This window comes from Solanum dulcamara, chromosome 10 (assembly GCF_947179165.1).
Source record: "Solanum dulcamara chromosome 10, daSolDulc1.2, whole genome shotgun sequence".
Taxonomy (NCBI): Eukaryota; Viridiplantae; Streptophyta; class Magnoliopsida; order Solanales; family Solanaceae; genus Solanum; species Solanum dulcamara.
Window position 1 is genome coordinate 70,466,689 of NC_077246.1, and position 14,732 is coordinate 70,481,420.

At 29.7% G+C, this 14,732-nt stretch overlaps 2 protein-coding genes and 1 non-coding gene across 3 annotated transcripts; 1 reads left to right on the forward strand and 2 right to left on the reverse strand.

Moving 5' to 3' along the window:
• Positions 1-1,308: 1,308 nt before the first annotated feature.
• LOC129871201 (dirigent protein 24-like) lies at positions 1,309-2,607 on the forward strand. The gene has a single exon (XM_055946083.1). It carries the CDS (start codon positions 1,339-1,341, stop codon positions 2,479-2,481), a length of 1,143 nt encoding a protein of 380 aa, XP_055802058.1. The 5' UTR covers positions 1,309-1,338; the 3' UTR covers positions 2,482-2,607.
• A 6,284-nt stretch (positions 2,608-8,891) lies between these two features.
• On the reverse strand, positions 8,892-10,812 carry LOC129870901 (uncharacterized). The gene is made up of 3 exons (XM_055945778.1): positions 10,658-10,812; positions 10,113-10,218; positions 8,892-9,200 (listed from the first exon to the last, which is right to left on the reverse strand). The coding sequence occupies exons 1-3, from the start codon at positions 10,694-10,696 to the stop codon at positions 9,037-9,039; spliced, it is 309 nt and encodes a 102-aa protein (XP_055801753.1). The 5' UTR covers positions 10,697-10,812; the 3' UTR covers positions 8,892-9,036.
• Positions 10,813-14,164: 3,352 nt separating this feature from the next.
• Positions 14,165-14,236, reverse strand: TRNAH-GUG (transfer RNA histidin (anticodon GUG)). Its single transcript has one exon. It is a non-coding gene; the product is annotated as a tRNA-His (tRNA).
• Between the last annotated feature and the right edge of the window lie 496 nt (positions 14,237-14,732).

Here is a 14,732-nt window from a genome sequence, read left to right on the forward strand (position 1 = left end):
GACCAGGCTTTTAGAGACAATGATCCATTAATAATACAAGATTCATTATTGTGGATTTGTTGAGTAAGTCAACAAGTGAACCACTTCATTAAGCCATTAACAACTCCAAGCCTCCGACTCATACTAACCGGTGGCGTTTACGGGTCGGTTTGGACCAGTTATTAGTTAAAATTAAAATTAAATCAATTTAATCAATTTTTAAATTATTAAAATCAAACCAAATCAAATAAAATATACATCCATTGGTTTGGTTGTTATCCATTTTGGTTTGATTTGGTCTGGTTCGATTATTTGGATATTAACCATACACAAAAATAAAAGAACGATTAATTCAAAAGAGAAAAAAAATAACAATTCATTCAAAAAGAAATAAATTATCCTCGTGCCGTTTTTGATCTTATAATTCGTATACCAGAACTTCAATTATGTTTAACTTCCTAATATATTGTTAGCTAATCCAATGTACCAAACAATATAAACTTACTGAATAATGCATAAGCGAATGATATTATTGCACAAATAAAAGACGCATCATACTTTAATTTTTTTAAATTAATGTGCTGCATTTTTGCAAAAAAAGTATTCATAAAAAATAATATATTATGTATATATAATTATGAAAAAAATTGTATATAATTTATCGGTTCGGTTCAGTTATTTCATCATTTTTTAAAATAAAATCAAAACCAAAACAAATATTATCGGTTTTTTAAAATGTAAAACCAAACCAAACAAAAAAATCTATTTATTTGATCTATTTGGTTTGATTTTTTCGATTTAGATCGATTTTTACTCAAACCGTGAACACCCCTACTAACCAGTACTTGTAACTTTTCATATTTTAAACATACTCATACTCGTTATTTACATCAAATTAATGAGTTTATCACTTAATCATAATTAGTTATCACTCAAACCAAAATAAATAAATAAATTAGTTATCATAAAGTACAATATGATTTGATATAAATATTGGCGTGGGTTGATTTTTCGCCCCCTAATTACGAGTCCCTTCTTTACTAGCAACTAAAACCTTTTTCAACGCTAATACAAAATTCCTCTGGCATTTATAACAAGTACAGTGCGCTGTTTTTTTTATGATAATGTACTAGTACTGCCAAAATGACTAATTAAAAACATTAACAGAGTAGGTTTAACAAAACTAATGTCTTTAAACTTTTTTTTAATGATTTTGTGTTTTGCAACTAAACCATTCTATCAGCTCCACTTAATGGGAAATAAACCAAACTATTTATACCCAATTAGCCTAAACACTTTTTTCTCATCAACACAATTTGCTTATTCTCATCAATCATTATAGCAACAAGCAAAACAAATATGGTCAAATTTACCCAACTCTGTTCTAAAACATTCAAAGCCACCTTTTGCATTTTGCTATTAGCTCTCTCATTTGACTATGCTAATTCAGCAAGAATTCTTGATGAAGTGAGTTCAGATGAACCCGTTGTGGCTCCTGTGGTGGCCCCGGTATCCACATTGCCAAGTGGCCACTTTCCGGCCATAGTCACCCCTCCTAATTCGGACGTAACACCTGTAGTTGATGATTCTTCTGTTCCCGCAGCCAGTATGGCTCCTTCAGTTGATTCTCCTGAGCCCGCCCCTATTGTTCCAATAGCTCCTTCAGCAGATTTACCAGCTGAACCTGAGCCTGATGTAGCCCCTGCTGCTCCAGTGGCAACAAACACTGGAGCAGCAACACCTGTTACCAATGTGGCACCAGGAGCTACCACCTCTGGTGCCACGGTGGCAAATCCTATTTTGGACCACTCCAAATTCTCGTTCTTCATGCATGACATCCTTGGTGGTACACACCCTTCAGGGAGAGTAGTCACTGGGATTGTAGCCAGTACTGACGTCAACAATTTACCTTTCACCAAAGCCAACAACCGTGTCTTCCCAATAGACGGTGGAGTTCCCCTTAACAACATCAACAACATTGTCAATAACAATAACTACCCTTTCCTAGCAGGGCTAAATGGACAACAACAATCCAACACCGTCCTCCAAAACACAGGCAACAATGACATTGTCAATAGCGGTGACAGCCAACCTTTTGTCACAGCAGGACAACTTCCTAGTGGCCTTACCCTTCAACAACTCATGTTCGGATCCATAACTGTCGTGGACAACGAAATAACTCAAGGACATGAACTGGGATCATCAATACTTGGTAAAGCACAAGGATTTTACCTAACAAGCTCGTCCGATGGGACGAGCCATACACTAGCTTTAACAACTCTATTCCATGGAGAACATGAACATGAAGTTGATGACACCATTAGTTTTTTCGGAATTCACAGGACCGCCACGCCAATTTCACACATTGCCATCATTGGAGGTACTGGAAAATATGAAAATTCAAAAGGGTATGCAACAATTGAGACTATGCCTTATGTTGATCAACATACAACTGATGGTGTTGAAACAATTACACATTTTACTGTGTACATTACCCCTTAAAACTTAAGTGTTTTTATTTAATTTTTCACTATGTTTGGTTTTATGTTTTTGTAATTCTTCACTTTATTGTAATGGCATGGTTAAATATTCTGATTAATGTTATATTATATATATATATATATATATATATATATATGAAAGATTTTTTGTTTTTTGTGTGTCACAAATATACCTTAATTATTATTTTAACTCACAACCAAAAAGAAGGATGTATAACAGTTATAGATCATTTTGAATTCATAGTGATAGTTATGGATTCTGCATAATTCATTAACCTTGGTTTAAACTTATATTTGTACTAAAAAAACATGTAATATGTATAAATAATTTATTCAGAACTTAATAAGAAAAAAGAATTCTGGTTCAAAACGCTAATAAACTAAGCTACATTTGGATATAGAATTAATTGAAACTTGAAAAAAAATGAAAAATAATTTTCGGAAGTTGAAATTATGTTTGAACAAACATGAAAACAAAAGTTATGTTTTGCGAGTGGAACCAGTTTTTGGAACTATGAAATAATAGTTCAAAAACTGATCAAATTCCATGAACAATAATGTTTTCAATTTTCTTCCTTTTTGAAAAAAAAAAAAACTTTCAAAATTTATCGCAAATGATAGTTTAAATTCTAGATCTGGAACATTTGAATGAAAGCTATGCTGGATTTTTTTTATGTTTTCATATTATATGACCCTTGTTGATTTGATACACCCCCTTAAGTATAAGATCAATGGCATAGACATATATAGCTCAGAGTGGCAAGTCGGGCACCCTTCGTCAAAAATTATATTATATATATATATATATATATATATATATATATATATATATATATAAAATTGTACAAAGTATATAAGTCAAAATTTATTTTTCATACATATATATTAAATCTTGAACACTCTTGATAAAATTTCTGATTTTTCCACTATATCGGATATACCCTTTCTATTATTGGACATCTGCTATCAACCATTAATATAAGTATCGGATAAATATGTTCACCAAAACTTAAACATAAAGAAATCACGTAGTAATTTTGCTTTGCTAAAATTGAAATCTGAAATTTCACAATTCTAAACCAACGTCATTTACCACTGAACCGCAATTTTAGATGCAACGTTTTTGGACCTATAGCCCATCATCAAACGAATTTCAAATTGGGCACCACTAGACCTAGGAAACTAACTAAAAATTGGACAATTAGTTGAATTGTGACAACACTATTTACAAACAACGTTGGTTTGTGATAAGTAATCACATACTTCCAAACAATACATGCACAAGTTTAGAAAAATGACTAATGAACCCATGTATATTTGATCAATCAGACACACGTCGAAATCTAATTGGCTTGTAATATAGGTGAGTAGATAATTTAGTGCAATAGGAGAATGAAACATAGGTCACTACTAAAAAAACTAAAATTAACTACAAACTTCGTCATTTGTCCATTATTATTTTGCTCGTAATTAACTAATAAAACTTTGTCACTAATTCATCGCTGAATAAAATTAGCAACGAATTTTATTGTTTAGCTATAAAATTTATCTATCGCTAAATCCAATTTTTTTTTGTAGTGATGTTCATTTTTGGATAGATAATAGTCACATGCAAAATCTACTCCAATCCTCTCTCCACCATATATCATTTATCTCTCACGTGGGTCTCCCTACCCCACTCTTCTAATTTTCTAAAGTCATTTTTATTTATTCACTCACTCACTTACTACATGTCCAAGATAAAAAAAAAAATAAGGAAAAGAATCGACGAAATGAATGTTCTATAATATTTTGCAATATTGATCTAGGTAGCTTGTGTTGGTGATCATCAAGATAAGATATAGTAAATCTATATCATGAGTACTGATGATTCTTCTTCATACATACACATGGTAAATTAAAATATGTATGGTCCACTCATTATTTGTTTTGTGATATGTATGTATATATAGTTCAAAGAACTTGTGCTATTTATAGCACTATCATATCACATCAATCAGATATATCTTCTTTTGTCTTTTTTTGAATTTTCATTTATTCAGTGTCTGGTACTGCTTTGGGACCTCAACTAACATATAGTGGACGTAAAGATTTTTATTCTATGATCATCACTCGAGTTTTGACCGTTGAACTCATTACATTATCTGAGTTTTGAGTTCATGGTTCAATATTTTCAGCAATTCCAATATTTCAAATGAACCATATTTATACTACTACTACTATTAGATTCGCCCTTACCAACTAATTTGGATATGCACCGTGTAAGGTCCATTAGCGCTCACTAGCCACTAGATTTTTCTTCATTCTTAAGGTTAGAATTTGAGATCTGATTAAGGAGGAAAGGGTTGGATCTTATCCATTCCACCACCCAATCTTGATGAACATTGCAAATTAAAATGACTGTTTTATTTTCTATGCTTAATATATTGCTTACTAACTTGTTAACCCTAATTTAGGTGCAGCACCTAATAAAAAAGTGCTTGATTTACAAAATGACAAAAGAAGAGTGCATGGAGTCACTATCTAAGCATGCAAACATCAGACCTGTAATCACTGGTACTGATTAGTTTTACTCTTTTAATTAATCTTTTTTCTCCTGTACTCTAGAGCTATTAGTGTTTAAGTTCTATACACTAACTATACATAATATTTTACACAATCAGATTAAAATAGAGTAAATAACTATGATATATTCAGTAATTAGCTTATGCATGCATGCGAATTTCAGTTTGAAGGTTTTAAAACACATACACATATTATAATCGCGCCGACCCTGCTGACTTTAGATTCACATGAGTCATATTCCAATATGTAAGAAGGGTCTAATTATCGGGAGTCGGAATTTTCACTAAAATATAAAAATTTAAAAGAATTAATCATTACTATATAAAGTTACATTAAAAAAAAAGTTGGCCTTTATATATACCATATAATTTTTATGGGAATCCGGATGAATTCCTTGTGCCCTAGTTCCGCCCCTTGTGTACTAGTATAAAATAGTAGCTACGATGTACTACTAAGAATTTATATTTTTTTATTAGAAAATCGTACAAATTCAAATTTAGAACTTAATAATTTCAAAAGACTAGAATCTAGAATTCATAAACTTTAGTGGAATTATAGCCTATTTTACGATGCACGTGAACTTATGTTCTTTCCGCTAAACTATATATTTTATATACATAATTAAACTTTAAATTCTGAATTCATCTCTGATCATATACCATCCGTTTATATGTTTCAGTGTGGAAGGAGTTAGAGAAAGAGAACAAAGAGTTCTTCGAGGAATACAAAGAATCACAAAATAAAGATCGTATGACAGAGGAAGAAATGAGTGCTATGACACAAAATAATATTAGATTCCAAAGAACCAGGTTCTTCCAAGGCATCAGACGAAAAAAAATAATAATAATAATAATAATAATAATAACAACATCAACAACATATATTATAATAAATAATGTACGTGATAGCGATCTAACCTTTGAGTTTTGATAATTGATAAATGTGTAAAAAAAAATTACGCTATTATTATTATTAGTGTATTTTAAGCTGGTCCAATATATATTGCGGTTTACTAATATTATTTATTTTGAATAATTACTTGTAATTATCTTTTAAATGCGAGACAAGACAGACTCGAAACGTATATAGTATTACCAATATAGTATCGTACTATGCTGTATATCCTTTTCTGGCTATACTAAATATACTTGTTGGTTCTGCTCCAAACATCCCATTTTAGTAAATTTATTAATCTAAGTTTTATTTTATTTTTATGAATTCTTAAATTTTGTGTCAAGTAAAACTAACTAAATAAATTGAAACAAAGTACGGGTGGCAAAAAGGGTGGGGTGGGCAGTTGTGACTTCAACCCGTCTCCCCCCACATAACCTGATCCGCCCTGCTCTGCATACCCTGCATAAACCGATCTCCACATAATTTATTATTTCATCATTATTATTTTTTTTAAGAAAAATATTTTTAAATTTTCATAACTATCTTAGTACTAAGATTTTTTTTAAGGATGATGTGTTTTACTATGAATTTTTTTACCTTTTTTTCAGAGTTGAACTCCGAAAAATACGTTTGATCATAATATTTTAAAATTCTAGAAATTTTAAGAATTTGAAAAATAACAAAAAGGTGTGTTTTAAATTTTTTTGATTCCACATTATTTACAAAAAATAAAAAACAACTACGATTTATATTCATGATCAAACGCTATAATTTTCTATTTTCAAATATTATTTTCACCTTAAAAATAAAAGCTAATTTTTTTTATTAAAAAATTCATAACGAAACATTACTAGACTATCTCACAAAAATTGTTTCAAGAACTTGATTTAGTCTACGTTTGTCACAACTTATAATCGTGCAAGAAAAAAAGTTCAAAAATACCCAAACAAAATCAAGAAAAAGCACAGATACTTAAACCTAATTAAGAAACAAGAAAACCACAATCAAATAATTATCTCTATAATATCCACCAATTAAAATCCTAGTCAATCCTCAGAAACACCCAAATGGAACAATTTACATTCTTCTTAGAAGAAAAATTCTTTATTTCAATTGTATGTCACTGCACATTGTATGATTATGTATTAGTTGACCTATAAGATTTCAATTGTATTATTATTATGTTTTTATTTTTTTTGTTTAAACCCCCATAAATTCGCAATCCATTTCGTTATCACATTATTTAAAAAATAATATTTTTAAACTCGCCTTAAATCTACCCCGCCCTATTGTCATCTCTACGGAGAAGTACGTTTTTTGAAAGTCTGCCCCCGATAGCGACGTAAGCTAAGTAATCTCCACTTTATTAGGCTTCATTTATTGCTATAAAACATTGAATATTCATAAATCAAGCACGCTACAAGACAGATATACAGCCAAATACATACATGATACATCATCATCAATAACGGCCAGGAGCAGGTACCTCTTTGACGACGCGCCTAGTTTATATCAATGAATTTTAATGTTTATGTTTTAATGGTGATTTATGATTTTTTTTCTAAGGCTAAAAGTAAACACCTCTTCATTAACGTGTCTACTTATTATGTTGAGGAAATTTTTTGAACTTCGATGTCTATGTTTTAAAATTGATTTATACATACTTTTCCGCTCATAGTTTAGTCCCATATCAATATTTGCCAAATAAATTGGACTTTAACATGGATAAAATGTTGATAATGTCATTAAGCATTTATCAAAAAAGAAAATGTGTCAATTATTTGAAATTGATTAAAAAGAACTATGTGTCACATAATTTGAAGACATAAAAGTACATAAATCACTTTTAATATGATTTGTTGGCACTCCTTACGTCCATTTTTACTTGAACATTATACTACTATTTATGAATGTCCAATAATATTTGTCCAGTTTATAAAATCAATGAATAATTTACGATGATATGTCTATTTTATTCTTGCTATTAAATACTATTCATTTTTCAATGTTTAGATGATTTGTATTTAATAAGGGTGATTTGGTAAAATTACTTCTATCATTTACTACTTCTTAATCCATGTGCCAAGTCAATTGTTGGACAACTATTATTGGACCAACTCTTATACTTCCAATCTCGAGACGTGTCTAAAATTTATATTTTACATATTCAAATTCATAATTCTACTGCTTTCATTAAATTTACTAGGTTTAGGATCAATTATTTATACATATTTAATAAAAAAATTAACTCAATATATATACAAAGCCTAATTAATTAAGCCAAAATCTATCCAATCCATTGGATACGGCTTGATTCAATCCTATATATGACCATACAACAACCATTTAATTTCTTTTAAGGTTTTGGTGATTTGGCCTTGTCAACACCAACTTGTGACACATACATACAAATAAATTTACTCAAGTGGGATGTTTGGAGCAAAACCGACAAGTATATATGGTACACCCCGAAAAGGACAGTAGAGTGTAAAGAAACATATTTCAAATCTAATAGCCTCAAAAGTTAACTTATGAGAAAGAAAAATTGTTCAAATCCATATAAAAATAGTACTCATCTCATTAATTATTGATGTGAGACTTTTTTCACTATTCAATATCCCACCTCATGCTCAAGGTTGAACATGTGAAGCTTGAGCAATTTAATTAATTTGAGGGCCCAATATGCTCTTATACCATGTAAAAAAATGAATTTTTTGGCTAATTCAGCCTAAAAGCTAGGTTATGAGGCGAGAATTGCCCAAATTCATATAAAAAAACTACACATCTCATTAACTATCAATGTAAAACTTTATTTCACTGTTCCTCACATACTAGTACGACTACTATATATGCCCACATTTTCCAATGAAGTAGGAACGACATTGGTAGGTGTGAGCCTGTCTATTACACTTAAAAGATAATTACAAGTAATTATTCATGATAAGTAATATTATTATTATTAATATTAATAAATTGCAATATATTGGACCAAAATTAAAATACACTAATAAGATAAAAATGCTTTACACATTTTATGAGAACTCAAAGGTTAGATCGCTATCGCGTACGTAAATTGTTATAATATATGCTATTATTATTATTCCTTGTCTGATTCCTTGGAAGGACCTGGTTCTTTTGAATCTAATATCATTTTCTGTATCATAGCACTCGTCTCTTCCTCTGTCATACGATCTTTGTTATTTTGTGATTCTTTATATGACTCGAAAAACTCTTTGTTCTCTTTCTCCAACTCTTTCCACACTGCAAAATAGTATAAACCGTATTAGAGGTGGATTTAGGATTTCTATAGCATGGGTATATTATTAATATGGAAATTGATTCTTGTTTTTCTAGGTAAATAACTCAGTATTCGACCAAGCAGATAATATTATATCAATTCTAGAAAATATGTAGCAAAAAAACATGGGTTCACGTGCACCATAAAATAAGGTATAAATTAAATCCGCCCCTTTAGTATCACGATGAAATTCAAAATTTAGAGTTTATGAATTCTAGTCCTTTGTAATTATCAGATTCTAAATTTATAATTTGTACCTATTAAATGAATTTTCTAAAAACGTATACGAGTTTTGAGTAGTCCTTCAACTAGTTCGTATTTTTACTTCTTCAAATTTTAAATTTCTGAGTGAAAATTCGGTCTCTGTCATGGCGGACCATGATGATGAGGTCAGTCGTGAATATTGGAGATGATTCATGTGTTTTAAGACCTTCAAACTGAATTGCGCATGCATGCATAAGGTAATTAATGAGTATCATAGTAATTATTTAACTAGTTATAATAGTATGCTATTTGCTCTATTTTAGTCAGATCGTGTAAAAATATTATACATCGTTAGTATATAGAACTTAAATTTTAGTATACTATAACAAAAGAGATATTTAGTGTGGCAATATATTTTCCTTTTAACGGAAATATTTATTGTCGAAAAAATATTTAGCAGTAATTGAGTTAATTTATGTCATTACATTCAAAGTTGCTAAAGTCTTTAGCGACATACATATAGAGTAGTGTTAATTATAAATATCTAAATTTACTATTGCCGCTAAATATAATATAGAGACAATTATATTATTGTCACTAAATCGTTTATTTTATTTTGTTGTAGTGATATCTATAACGAGGAGAAAAAAATTTAAAAGAGTAAAACTAACCAGTAGCAGTGATTACAGGTTTGATGTTTGCATGCTTAGATAGTGCCTCCATGCACTCTTCTTTTGTCATTTGGAAAATCAGGCACTTCTCTATCAGGTGATGCACCTAAAATTATGGTTAATAGGTTAGTAAGAGTATTTTGTAGTTTTCATCAAGAATTATAGCGGAATGGATAATATCTCTTCACCCTTAACAAAAAATCTCATATTCATAAGCCCTAATAATTAAGAGTGAGAAAAATCCTACTAGTTAGGGATCACGTGAATGGGTCTTACACGACACGCATCCAGGCATGGACAAATCTAACCGTGAACTCAAAACTCCGACAAGGTGATGATTGAATTCAGACGTGATCGGAACCCAAAATCTTGAAGACAGCTATGTAATTAGTTGGTGTCCTAAAGCAGATACTTTTTACACTGAATAAATGAGAATTCGAAAAAAGGAAGATATATTGATTCATATGATATAATACATAGTGTTATAAATAACACAAGTTCTTTGAACTATACATAATAAGTGGATCATAGATATTTTAGTTTACCAAGTGGATGTATGATGCAGATGAATGATCAGTACTCATGATATAGATTTACTATATCCAATCTTGATGATCACCAACACAAAGCTAGCTAGCTAGATCAATATTATTGCAAGCTATTACTCCATCTGATAAGAGAGAACACTCGTTTCGTCCATTCTTTCTCCTAGGTAGTGAGTGAATAAATACAAATAAACTTTATAATAGTGTAGAAAATTAGATGAAGCAACTACTATAGAGTGGGACACGAAGTCCCACGTGAGAGATAAATGATAACTGGTGGAGAGGGGATTAGAGTAGATTTTGTATGTGACTATTTCTGCCTCCTCCATGTGATAAGTGGGACCATTAGTGCCATTAAATTATTATCATCAGCATCAATAAACCAAAAATAGACATTATATTATAATCTATGTGTCGTTCTCTTATTGTATTAAATTATCTACTCACATATTACAAACCAATTGAATGAAGACACGTATGTCTGATTGATCAAATATTTTGGTTTCATTATTAATACATTTGCTTAAATCATATTTCTAAACTTGTAAACTTCTACATGCATGATGTTGTTTGGAAATATGTGATTACTTATCACCGGAAAAGAACCATATATATATGACCCACAACAATTGCAACCTTATTTCACTACTTAAAAAAAAAAAATTAGCTACAAACTTCATCGTTAATTCGTTGAGCTAGCAGAATGTGCTAAATAGAATTATTGACAATTTTTATTATTTAGCTATGAAATTTATTCATTGTTAAATTTAATTTTTTTTAGTGGATATAAATAGTGTAATTAGTTTGTTACAACTATTCAACTTTATGGGTCATCGGAAAATTTTCGAAGGTCAATAGAATATTCAATATTTTAAAATTCATTCGATCAATGATGGATAGATTTTTGTCTGATCCATGATGTACGTGAGTTTAATCTACACATTGCTTGTTGTGTTGTTTTAACCATTAGATCATAGCCCTTTTGGCTAGTAGATTAGCCAATAAAAGTGTAGTAGACTATATTTTCCAGTGAAGGTCGAGGAAAATATGAAATTACTTCTAACTCTGATTGCCAACTCAGGACTATATTATCTCCTTCGTTTTAAAATATTTATCATGTTTTACTTTATTAAAGTCAATTTAATTAATTATCAGAGCTAAATTAAATTAAATTGATTCAATATTTTAAAATTAACTGGGAAAAAAAGAAGCATATCTTTCAACACATTCTCAAATTAAGTGATTGTGTGTTGTAATGCTTTCACTAGTCTAGAAAGATCTAGTCTTGTGGGGGTACATTAGTCATTTCAAAGAATCTTACTGGATCTGCTTATTCACTTTTGATAAAGTGAGTTAGCGCCAGATTCCTTTTGAGCATCTTATGGATCATTGATTGTTTAGCAAATAATCATATGGCTCAAAGCATGCCCTATAAAGATAAGGATTTTGCTTTCTAATGTTAGCTCAATGGCGGAATCAGAATTTTTTATTATGAAGTTTAGAATATAAAAAATAAATATACGAAGAAGATAAAAGAGTTTAATATCTATTATATAAATATATATTAAAATAATTTTAATCATATATGAACAGTATAAATTTTCGCCTGTAATTGCTCAGATCATATATATTTAATAAAAATTCACTAAATTATCAATAAACCTTTGTACTACTTTATACGTGTAGGGATTCATAAATTTCAAATCTTTTGTCGACCTCTGGAGGTTGGTGTTCTTTCACATCTACTGTTGTTATGTAGGGTGTTATAATATGCGGAGTTCATAGAAATTCAAAGCAATGTAGGGGGTAATCTACGGAGTTCACAGAAATTCAATAGCTTTTAGCACGCACACAAACCCCATACATATAATTATTACCACTTGTTTACTCTCTTATACTATCTTCTTTTTCAAGTTTAGTTTTAATGTTGTTTCTTAGTTTTCTTTGCTTCGATTATTATATTGCTTGTTGCATGCTACTTTTTCTCTTCTATTGTTTCTTTTAGTATGATTTCTTGTACTACGGTATGTACTTTACATACTTGAATTTTGATACGTTACTTGAATTGAGAGTCTGTCGGAAATAGTCTTTATACCTTCACAAGTAGATAAGAATAAAACTACGTGTACACATGTGCATATGAATACCATTTTTTGCTTTCATCATGAGCAATACAAAGATAGGTGATGAGAAGATTGGGTAAGAGGATATAGGGAATAAATTATATGTGGTTCTTGCATGATTAATTTGTACGATATATCCCTTAGAAATTTAACATTTCAGTATCAGCCATATATATTAGTCTTCAAAAGCATTATGAAGTACAAGAATAAAACACATAATCACAAACCCTAGCTTATATTCCACATTTTCTGCCAAGTCAGCCACAAAGAGATCACCATTGCAATATGACAATAATTTATTTAGTTTATACACATGTCACATGTGGATTGGCAAAAATAGTGATAAGGGAAATTAGTTCTTGTGTGCTTGAATTTCTCAAAAAGATATAAGTTATACCACTCGATAAATAGAGACGGAATCAAAATGTTTATTGTGAAAAATGAAATATATATAATGAAGTAAACATGTATAACAAAAAATCAAGATAATCTAATATACAATATATACATAATTCTAACAAAATATTTTTCTTTCTACCGAACACACTCTATATTATTAATGTAATTACTAATTCTACTTAACATGAATTAATTGAAGTTTGAAGAAAATAAAAGAGTACGTACTTCAAGTTGAAATTAAAAAACAAACAAAAAAAGATATTTATTTATTTGTGTTTGAACATGAATTTTACTCAATTTTTTTGTTTTGGAAATTTTGTAAAACGTAAACTATTATTTCACCTAAAAATTCCTCAAAACAGTTTTCCAAATTTTCTATATTCTCCATTTCAAATTTGAAGTTAAAATAACGGTAACGTAAAACAACTCCATATTTGAATTTCTTTATCAAATATTTGAAATAATATCTATGGCCTATCTTCAATGGCATATAGTTAAACTTTTTTATGACAGTCATTTTATATTATAAATCACTATAACAATCATGTTTTCGGTGAAATTGTTCTTTCATCATGTTATGTTATATTATATGTCCTCTATAATAATATTTTGTTATAGTAGAAAAAAAATATCAAAAGAAATGACTTCGTTACACAGAGATTTTATTGTATATCAAAATTCATTGAGTTTGAATATGATATTCCGTGAAAACACATTATATGTGTTATATTATATGTTCTCTATAACAACAATTTGATATATTAGACAAATTTTTTTAGAAGAAATAACTTTGTTATAAAGAGATTTAACTATATATCAAAGTTCATTGAATCTGAATATGATATTATGTGAAAACACATTATATGTTTTCTATAACAACATTTTGCTATTAGACAAAAAAAATATCTAAAGAAATAATTTCGTTATGAAAAGATTTTCCACTCAAAAGTGAAGTAATAAAAGGAATACTTTTCAAAAATAGAATTGTGGCTGCTGGGATTCGAGCCCAGGTCTCCACGGCCACAACGTGGAATTCTCACCACTAAACTACAGCCACTTGATGTTCTAGTTAGCAATTATGCACTATTCCTTTCCTTTTTTACTTATCACGTTTTCCCTTTCGAGAGTCAAACTATTTGGATTTTGACCAACATTTTAAGATGTATTTTTTTATCATACTAATATGAGAATAATTTCCACTTACAATAATTTTCGTATAGTTTTCAAATTCAAAATATTGAACTACTCTACTTCAATCTAGCTACGATGATTAGTTAAATTAACTCTCCTAAAGCAAAATGTGACAAGTAAAAGGGAACGGAGGGAGTATAATTCAAACGACTTCTCTTAAAAGTGTAGGTACCAAAATATTTTTTTTTGTTTTGAAGGTTGTGAATCTAATGGTTACGTTTAAGTATTTAAGCTCTCATATTAGGGTTGGCTCCTTGTAGTCCTTTCTTTAACACCACTCGTGGATATATAGAAACTGGACTGTCTCACGACGTTTTCAACTCAAATGATCACTTACCACTTGAATCGGCAAACAATAAAAT

Bases quoted from the DNA above. Each gene is read 5' to 3' on its own strand.
- LOC129871201 (XM_055946083.1), top strand. From the start codon at position 1,339: ATGGTCAAATTTACCCAACTCTGTTCTAAAACATTCAAAGCCACCTTT.
- LOC129870901 (XM_055945778.1), bottom strand. From the start codon at position 10,696: ATGAGTACTGATCATTCATCTGCATCATACATCCACTTG. The intron at 10,219-10,657 runs GTAAACTAAAAT...CCATAATTTTAG, and splicing joins CTGCATCATACATCCACTTG to GTGCATCACCTGATAGAGAA. The intron at 9,201-10,112 runs GTTAGTTTTACT...ACTATTTTGCAG, and splicing joins ACCTGTAATCACTGCTACTG to TGTGGAAAGAGTTGGAGAAA.